At 35.8% G+C, this 10,888-nt stretch overlaps 1 protein-coding gene across 1 annotated transcript; it reads left to right on the plus strand.

The window, feature by feature from the left end:
• Positions 1 to 398: 398 nt before the first annotated feature.
• On the plus strand, positions 399 to 10,023 carry LOC137399793 (glutaredoxin-related protein 5, mitochondrial-like). Its single transcript, XM_068086018.1, has 3 exons — positions 399 to 534; positions 4,171 to 4,422; positions 9,677 to 10,023. Exons 2-3 carry the CDS (start codon positions 4,173 to 4,175, stop codon positions 9,838 to 9,840), a joined length of 414 nt encoding a protein of 137 aa, XP_067942119.1. The 5' UTR covers positions 399 to 534; positions 4,171 to 4,172; the 3' UTR covers positions 9,841 to 10,023.
• The last annotated feature ends 865 nt before the right edge of the window (positions 10,024 to 10,888 follow it).

Genomic DNA, 10,888 nt, shown 5'->3' on the forward strand with positions numbered 1-10,888 from the left:
TCAAATCCTCGCGTTTTCATTGCCCCCAAAATAGACTCTCACTCATTTCCCCACTCCAGGGTTGGCAGGTCTGATGTGTAATCAAGTTTCTATTAAAGTTCTTGGCTAGATCATCTAGTGTGCATGTGAGTTGTGTTTCACAGGATCGTTTAGAAATCGTTTAAATGTTAGAGTTGTCAAACCAAGCAAAAGTTATGTAACCCCTTTCCACGCGAATAAATATTTGGCACGAGAAACAACTTCAAAAATATGAACGCGATTTTGTCCGAATGAGCCGCGGATGTCTTTAGATGACTACGTTAGAGAGATTTAGGCTAGTAAATTCTCGCACTTAACCTTACGAATTATTAGGAACTAGAGCTAAGGTCGCGTCCTTGACTATCGCGCTGGCGTAGTGATGGTAGCGATTAGTTCTTCAGTACTATTAATAATATTTTATGGATTAAACCAAATGTTTTTTAAACTGCACATCGAAGCTACAAGTTTATTACACGTTGATTATTCTATTATCTGATTGCTACGAGGTAGCACGGTGTCTGTGTATTAAGTAGTAGAGAATATAAAATTGGTTTTACAGATTGTAGGCACGTTTTTCGGTACATGAGTTTTGGCATCTCAACATAGTACTGGGCTATTTAGTTTTTGTTTCTACTAGGATAAATAAATAAAAATATTTGTATGAGCATGTTCTTCAGTAAAACATTATAGCTGTCGCAAAGGTAAGCTTAATTGTTGGAACGATCTGTATTTAATAATAAACCTGATGTTTACCTGATGATATAATCAATGATATTTACCTTTCATTCACCTGCTAATTGCTATGCAGCATCTCTTGTGCATTTGAATACGCAAAATGATGGTATAAGCGAAATCTGGATAGTCACTATTAAGATTCAACACCTTTGTGATAATTTCACCACTTATATATTCTGACTTGAAAATTCTACTCGATTATGAGGCCTAGATGTGCGTTGTCATCAATTTTATCGTATATCTGTGTGTGTATGAGTTTTGTAGTTACCAACGGTATCTTTGTAATTCTCGGTAATAGTATGCATAAGTTTTATGAACACTTCATGGCAAACTCGACATTACGCAGACTTATACTCTGTAATAAAAACTTATTAACATAATATTGTACAATAGAATCTATTCAGTGTCCATAGCTGACTGCAATAGTCTGGAAGGGTTTTTGTGAAAAGGTTTTGAACTTGCAGTAGCTCTTGAGCTAGTCCAATTACTTAGCTGTATCTGTTGACAGTAAGTAAAATGTGTAACTTTCTATATTACGAAATCGGGCTGACATTCACGATCATATTAGAGATTGTCTAGTTTTAAACTCATGTAATTTTTAGTTTAAAAACATTAATTTTTGTTGCTCTAGCTATAGCTAAGCATTGCCTTAAGTTGTTGCCACTACCGAAAGCAATTCTGGTTTCTTAAACTACACCAGAAGCACTAGATTTTCAGTACATAGTCTTGTATCTGGCACTCTTTTCTTTTTTAGAAGTGATATATGAACTTGAATAGCTTTAACTTGCAAAGCAAAATTTTTTTTGCACATTTTATGTGCCAGCCGTATAATTTTACAAGAGCTGACAATAGTCTTGACTTCATGACCTGTGAACTGCAGTTTACATATAAAATTAAGTTAGCAATACACATCTTAGCCCATCACATTGTCTCTTGCAGTTTATAAACAGTTTCAAGAATTTATGCAGCAGATAATAAAAGCTTATAATAGGCTACACATGGCCTTCTGGGTGCAAGTTTAGCTTAGCCAGCTCCGTAATAAGCAGAGCAAATTACCAGGGCAAACATGCAGGTAATTCATTTTGCAGCAGGCTTGATCTCCATGAAATAATAATAATACATTGTTTTTATATGCAACTGTAATTTATAGAATATAAGAAGTATGACAATAATATACAGTCAAACATGGATAACTCGCCCACGGATAGCTCGAACACATGTTTAACTCGAACGGTTTCTTTCGTCCGTTCCCACATAATGATAAATTGCTATAGATAACTCGAACTCAACACTGTTAACTCGAACTGTTTTTTGCCCAACGGCTACCGAAACGGTTGTTATCGCTTTAGAAAATCACTTTATTCCAAGCCATAGAGGTAAACCTCAACTTTTTGTAATTCATAAGCGTCATTAATACCACCATCGACAAAATATTTTTGTCAACGACTTTTCTAAAGGTTTGGTGAAATTTGATTTATACCAAACATCCGCTCAGCGATCGCCCTTCGGAAGCAAGGTAAAGTGAGGTAATCTTTGCATATACTTCAAGAAAAATTGGCAAAATAGATCGTGGGTAAAACGCTCAAAAGAAAAAGATGTCTTTTCTTTTGAGCATTTCAACAACGATCAAGTTTTGCCAATGTCAATCAAAAAACGTCCTGGCAATAACATCACCTCAAACAACAAACCAATCTCAAGTGATAGAAAAATCTCTTTACTTTTTGATAAAAACGTTTTAAACTTTAAATTAGAAGCGTTTAATTTGAAACAAGCCATTTGTGCTTTTGATTTATATTGTAGTTTGTATATGTACGTGTATCTACTAATAAATAAGTAAATACATGGACTTGTGACAGTGCTCTGATAACTTGAACGCTATGATAATTCGAACACTTTCGCTCAGTCCCGTGAAATTTGAGTTATCCATGTTTGACTGTATATCTATATATAACTAGACTGTGTTTAACAGCTCCCTAGGCTGTGTATTCGCTGGGGTGGCTGGCTGGTGGAGCCGCCCCAACTTTTTAAGAATTTTGGCAGCTAAGTACAGTCAAACTCGGATAACTTGCCCTCGGATAAAATGTAATGTTCTATCACGAACACTTAGTTAACTCGAACGGATTCGTTTGGTTCGTTCCCACGCAATGATAAATTGCTTCAGATAATTCTACCTCATCATCATTAATTCGAACAGTTGTTTGCCCAACGGCTACGAGAATGGTTTTTATCGCAGTGTTATTACTTTATTCCAAGCCATAGAGATAAACATCAGTTTTTAGTAGCACCGCCCCTTCCAAACCCCCAAATTCTCATAACTAGTCGTTTGCCGCCCCAACTTGCAACCAGGGAATACAGGCCTGGTGTTTAATATATGAACTCTTAAAGTTTGGAGGTTTCTTTTTACTTACTTGATTACCTTAAAGCTATAATATATATTTATATAACCACTCGTACCTTGACATAAGGGTTAAATGCGTTCTGGACCAAGTTGTACGTCATTTCTCGTATCTCAAATCAGTTTTTCCTAATAACTAACAAAATAACAATAAATAACAAAATAACTAAACATAGATTAATCGATTCGCACCCTTTGAAAGTCCACATAAAACAGGATATTACTGTGGCATCCGTAATTTTAATTGTTCTAGTTCATCACTCACGGTCATGAAGTAACAAGTACCTAGATATTGGTTATGATCTGCAATAAAATACATCATTATTATCTAAACAACTGAATAAAGTTCTTACCTTTGAGACATACAGTAGCAGCTAATAATGGCGTGAGAGAGACTTGGTGGCCTTACGTTGAGTCTGCTATGACTTCAATGTGGTATGCCTGTAATGTGTTCCTTTTATATTGAGTTTATTGTTTTTGAGTAGTACTTTCAACAATGTAAATAATTCAGTTGAGGCATTGAAAATGAATCTGGGTGTAGTTTCTATATGAATCTGATCAGTTTTGCAGACATCAAATCTTTAGAAGTATCACCAAATCACATACCCCGGCAAAGGTTCTCACAAAAAACGAACTAGCTTCTAAAATTTCAGCCCTCAAAATATTGCTTATAACAGCTATGTTTTAATTGGTCATTATAAATCCTTAGTGGTTCATGACTTGTTCACCGAGAATGAATACTATGTCAGCTAATCAAAACATCTGCCAGCAAATACGTTTGAAATATTCCACTCACAGTGTTAAGAGTACTTGAGTTCAACCAACGTTCGGATAAAATGATTGGGTTTTCGTATATGTTGTCTTTGTTTTCCCAAAACATGTCTAAACAATTTTTTGATAGTTTGCTTTTTTAATTAGTTTTCTGTTTCTGTAAGATGTTCATTTACTTTTCTTTTGCTGATGCCTAGATAAAGAAACTTTACATACAAATCAAATTGTCAGCTCTTGAATTTTATTTACAGACATGTTTAGACAGATATGTCGGGCCACTGTCCTCCGAGCGCATGCCACACGACTCTGTTCTACAGAGGCAGTCCAAGAAAAACTCTCGAAGCTTGTCAAAGAGAATAAGGTTGTTGTGTTTATGAAGGGAACTCCTGACCAACCCATGTGTGGTTTCAGTAGAGCTGTTATACAGATGCTTGATATTCACGAGGTCGGGAGGGTTAACTACTCTACGCATGACGTTCTAGAAGATGAGTCAATAAGACAAGGTACATGTACCTCACGCTACAGAGCACCCTCAGGATACGATTTTGATCCATTCTAGGGTTGGCATCGTATGGTAAAAATGTAATATGTAGAAGTATAGAAACCATAGTAATTATATAATGCAAACATCTCCTGGTGAAAATCATCAAAATTTTATATAAGTACTGTACATATTAAAAATTAGTAACAAAATAATATGTTAACCTTAGTAACTATAGTTACCTACAGTAACTTTATTGTATTTAGCGGTTATGATCTGCAATAAAATGTAACATTATAATTTACCGTAGGGAGTTCTTACATTCAAGACAGACGTATGTATAACATAAACTTTGAACTCACTTCAAATAAGTTTAGCTTACTAAATATGCACTCCTAAAGCTAGGTTTTAGTATGTATTTTTAACTACACGTATTTTACTGAATTTCAACTTTTTATCACTAAAATAATATCGGTTTTTGGATTCGCTTTCATTATTTCTTTTAGCGGACCTTTTTTAACCTGATTCGACTAAAAGGCCTAAACGATGTTGTTTTTGTAATAAAGTGGTTTTTTAGCAGGTATGGGAAGTTGTCTGACCTTCTGTTTAAAGAAATCGCAACTCCAATTTTGCTACTGGTTTCTCAGGATAAATATTACCGTTTTACACACTAGGATTGCTGAACTGATAGAAATTGGTCATCATGTTTCTTTCAGGCGTTGTGAAAATATTTTCGGTGAACAGCATTGCGGTGACTGTTATTTTGGCATACATAATAAGCACACCCGATGCCAAATTTGAATTTATGCGAAACTTTTGTTGAATTTGTATGGTGAAATAAGATTCGTAATGTGAGGTGAAAAAAGATCATCATGTTATTCTTTGTAAAGTGAAAAAATCGTCTATCAGGCAAATCATATTCTGAGGGTGCACTGTATGTTCAAATTAAGCTAAACATCTCTGCAACAAATGTTAGATGGGATATATTTGCCGATTTGAATGTTTGGTAATTATAAGTAGACTAGCTGACTGCACTGCGTTGCATGGGTATTAAAAATGTTTTTACACAGACATTTTTTTATTCATTGTAAACAACATTTACCTTTCCAACTTTTATATGAAGGTGTTTGTTTACTTCGGTATGTGCTATATGTTTCTGTAAGTGCTATTGGCAGGTGTGGTAAGTATGTGCACAATTATTTCATAGTATTGCAAGTAGGTCGTGTGGTGTAGCGAATGGCACTCCTGTCTGCAAAACCTGGGTTTCTGAGTTCAGTTCTAGTGTGAATCGGGTTTTTCGTTTTTAAAACTATCGCTATAACTGGACACGCGGATGACAAACAGCAAATAAAAACTTAGATGTCATTATCTATGTCTATGTAGATGTAACAGCTTTACAATAAAACAACACCTGTTAGATTCACCATCGGTCTAATCTTAAAGATTGTGAAACAGCTGAGTAGTCATCAGTTTGTTGAAATGAACAGCGTGTTTGTTGAAATAGCTGAAAACAGTAACATCATTAAGCCCTGCTCTATCATGTACTTTCAAGCTCATAGATTGTTTATGCAGCCTAAAAACCCGGTGATGAAGCGAGCTCGGGTTTTTGAGTAGGTTTACAGGCTTGCCAATGATATAACACAGGAGCGATTGGTTGGATGATACCCCTGATGGTCCTTGTATGAGTCGAAACACTGACCTACTGATCATAGGTAGCCCTTGCCTGACCAAACCAATCAATCATGGCCTCTTTCTATCACATACATTAGCAAGAAACCAACTAATTTAAAAGCTCAGATCTATAAATTTTTAAACCACATTTCAGCACAATCTCAAGTGATAAAATGTAAACATTAATTATGACCAAGAAAACTTTTCTCCTAGTTCTTTATTTTAAAAGTGCTTCATTAACTTCTGACATGAAAATTCTTTGTAAAAAATCAATTTACAAAAGTGCATAAGTTAAGTTGGCCATATTTAACATAGTGTTTAAATTTTACAACTTTTTTGCGTCGATCTCTCTGTACAATGGAATGAAGATATTACAAAAAACGTTCAGCTATCTAAGAGTTGTCAAAGGTTGACTTGCAACAAAATTTACATTACAGTTATTTGGTATCAAAAGAATCACCGTGTCTTACTCTGCTGTGTTGTTGATTCATAGTACAGTAATACTTCAACTTACGAGTGCTCCAACGTACGAGAAACTTGAGATACGAGCCAGCTTTTAAGCAAGTTTTAGCACTAACATACGAGCCATGTTTGAGATACGAGCACGTGAGTCAGTTGCCAAGTATGCCGGAGGTGTTTTATGACAACAGCATCAATCTGTATTTTTCAACTGCTCAGGTTATACTTTTGTACCGTGTTTTTGTGCGCGCTTTTCAGTGCAGAATTATGTGAATTTAAAGTACTGTGCGTAGACCGAAAGTTTGCCAGTAAAATGAAAAATAATGCAAAGAAAAAGCAAATGATAACAATTGATATTAAACGGAAATTATTGAAAAATATGCGTGATTGAACTAGCTCAGCGATATAACAGAAATACATCCACAATTATCACACAAAAGGATTATATTCGGGGCGTTTAGCTCGCAAAAGGACTACCCCTAGATTCTAAAAGGCGCAGCGATCTTCACGACCGCTGATGGAGAGACCGCTTAAGCATTGGATAAAAGATGAACAATTGGCCGGTGACAGCGTAACTGAAATGACGCTATTTGAAAAGGCCGGTGCTATGTATCAAAACTATAAAAGTAGCCATTCGAACAAGTTGGCTAGTAGTCGTGCATTAAACCTTTGTGATGACACCTCTGTTCGTCCTAATCGCAACACGTTGAAAGGGCGACAAAGGCAAACGTCCTTAGATAGGTTCATCTTAAAACGGCCGGCTAGTCATGAAAGCGAAACAAAGGAAAAATTAGCTAACCAGCGAGAAACTTTAAACTATGAACGCCGAAGAAATTTTAATTACGCTAAGTTAAAAATGAAAGTTTGCTTTTAGGTTTGCTTCTAAGTTTGTCTTTTAAGACTTTGATAAAATCCAAATTTATCAAAGTCAACTGTTATAATGAAGGATAACTCTCTATAACTCCCTAGGATATCTCCCTCTCTGGCAAATGCTAGCGTTAGCTGCTATTGTATGTATTAAATTTTACATTTTAATTAACCACATTTTCTTGCATTATTTTTTATTTGTTGCTTTTTAAAAGCTTATAGTAAGTTAGGACAATAACCAACATGTTCTTTCTGTTACAATATCTTGTTTCGAGTGTTTTATTTGCATTTTTTAGAGTATGGAAACCAATCAATATATATTTAATTGTTCTATATATAAATAAATGGCACATTACTCGCATCCAACATGCGAGTAAATTGACATACGAGCTCAGTCTTGGAACGTATTAAGCTCGTAAGTCGAAGTATGACTGTATGTGGAAATGTGATTACAAGTTCTTAAAAGCTCAAAAATGAAAAGTTAAAAAAACGGCCATACGTTGGAATCCTTTGTTTTGATGACGTATTCCACTCGATGTGTGTATTGTTTTAACACCTGATGTTATCACGTGAAATGAAAGGCCAATAAAAGGCTCAATATCAAACGTCTCGTAGCACTAGTTTATGACAAACACTTCGGGTTCTACCGGAAAGTCCTTATCAAATATAGATGCACGCTACTCTACAGTTTCGTTTCAGGTTGGCCTAATCATCTAGTCATAATCTAATCATGTGACCCATATTTTCTGCCAAATGGCGCTAACAATTTCTGCAGAATTCTTTGACCATCACAGGAGACCAACAGGCTCCTCATGTTTATCAGAGGATGATATGTACCCCCTCGAGCTAAAGTTAAAAAATTAAACTGATTTTTAGGCTAGGTTTTGAGATATCAATGCTCAAAGTGACAGCGTTACGATGATAATGAAATAGATACAGAAGGACATTATAGACATGGTTTTATTGAATGCGTGAAGTTTATTTGTGAAAATATTTTGCCGAATGAGGTTGCTTGAAAGTGTAAACAGAAGCTCATCGTGTTCAACAACGTCAAATTTGAGCCGTTTTGAGAGGGTTTCCAACCTACAGCGTTTTCGTGATGGCTGCGATTAACTGTTCATTTTTGAGCTTTTAATAGCTTGTAATCACATTTCCACATATTTTGCACCTACCACACAGCAGTGTAAGACATGGTAAACCTTTTGATACCAAATAACTGTAATGTGAATTTTGTTGCAAGTCAACCTTTAAGAGCAGATATGGCACGAAGCTTCTCAAATGGTCTGGCTGTCAGCCATCTGGTGCATAACAACCGGTGAAATATGGGTGGCTCTCACTATGCGAGAAGGAAAAGGGGTACTCGTTGGGCTTTCGAGGGAATAAAGTGGTGTGGATGACTGCTGGTAATTGATATAATTAATAGATTTGTAATCGCTGCTTAATAATCAAATTGTCGGCTCTCAAAAGAAAAGTGAGAATATTGACATTATGATGGAACCAGCTAAGGTGGTCTAACCTGTGGTTCCTAACATCATCGAAAACAAAACTTCGGTTATTGACACGTGGGCAAAGATTTTAAAGCCCTTCACTTGTTGTAAGATTTCTCAGCTTAGTAGGCTGGCTGAGATGTGCCAGTTCTCACGCGAATTTCTCTTGACAGGCGTTCATTATAATCGCTGTACTTACCTTAAAAACCTGAAAATGCACGGAATATAATAAGCACCCAGTCAAATTGCCAATCTATTCTGCTTCTCTTCTTATGGCAGCGTGGCTTTGCACTGGCAGCTGAAGGTACATACAGCTGTACTAGCACCAGCCTGGAAGCTGCCGCTCCATTTCGCGCAATGGAAGCGTTAAACACATTTTCTTTTGACAACACAAAAGCATCATTTGTAATCATTCGTTTTGGACATTTCATTATGACCTTTTGACCTTTGTAATACAATTTTACATTTATTTGCATTAATTCTTAATAATTTTAGTCATAAAACAATTTTATCCAGAATGGTTTTATATTATTTTAGAATGATTCAATTGTTGGTCTTGTTTTAAAACACATTTTCTGACTAGACTATTAGCTAGCCAATCATAACAAAGCTGCAGGTGGAATTATCAAGTACTCCGTATACACGCAACAAACATGCTAAGCTTGCTCCATCTTTTTCTTGTGCTCTTCAGCCATTATGCTTTTGAAGCCAAGTCATGCGCTTATCTTGATGCTGAGTGAGCTTGTCTGTTGAGGTCTACAAACTACAGTTCACACATCTCCACTTTTGTAGGTATCAAAGATTTTACAAGTTGGCCAACGATTCCTCAAGTATTTATCGACGGGCAGTTTGTAGGAGGATGTGACATCATGCTAGAGCTGCATAAATCTGGAGAACTGATCACAGAATTAAAGAGCGTCGGTATTAAATCTGCTCTGGATGATGATGATTCATAGCCTTAGCTCTTCTGCATCCATGACTAGGATGGGGTGGATGAGCACAATGTGACATAGTGTTACATTTGGTTCTGTTTGTTTTATATATGAATTTTACATTTCACTAATAGCATCTATTGCTAATGAACTTATGGCTGCGTTTAGTTTGGCAGTGTCCATAATATGGTTACGAGGTAAACCGCATACAGTTTTTAAGTCTTTATATGCCTCACACGAAGCAGCTTTAGAAAGTGAGGCTTGTAACTGTGCATGAATGGGAAGTTAGAAAACATTGGATAGCTTTTTCTCGACATTTCTTGAAGATCATTCATTACCAGTATGGCGCGAAGTCTGGCATAAGTGGTGAAATAAAATAAAACCTTGGTAGCTTGCAACCTTCCTTTCACACATTCTCTTGTCTGTTAGTGCATGGTCACAAGTTGCATCCACCATTGAGGTTGTTGACACATATTTTACTGTCTCACATCATGTATATTAGCCTTCAGATGGTCTTCAAATACTTCGTAATAATACTATATTGTACTGTGTTTACATCCTTAATGCATTTGTGACTCACTTTTAATCTCTTGCCCTTCTTTGTCACCAAAATCTATTGCCGACTTTACAACTCGTTTCTTCTCCATGGTCAAAGCTCATCAGTTTATAGAGCTCCTCTCTCATTCTATGATGTTTCCATATGATGACGGTTTGGATTATTTTTGTAACTACTGGCATTTCTTTAGGAATTTTAAGTTCTTTCAGACACAAGGCAAAAAAGGCAAAATTATATTTGTTAAAGTCTGCTTGACACACTGGTACCCTATTTATGAAAAACTGCCAGAAAGTTAACACCCGCTGTTTTTATAGCCTGGGTGTCACAACTTCACCAGCATTTTTAATAATTACATAAAACTGTTTTCATAGTTCATTGTTGTTCTATCTCCAATTTTAACTACTCAATGCGCGCTTGAAAGTTACCGCCTTGTCGTGGTATCTTATTATCTTTTTATTAATAGATAGTATATATATAAATACATATATTATCTATTACTATATTTATATATATAAA

Source organism: Watersipora subatra, chromosome 7 (genome assembly GCF_963576615.1).
Source record: "Watersipora subatra chromosome 7, tzWatSuba1.1, whole genome shotgun sequence".
Classification (NCBI taxonomy): Eukaryota; Metazoa; Bryozoa; class Gymnolaemata; order Cheilostomatida; family Watersiporidae; genus Watersipora; species Watersipora subatra.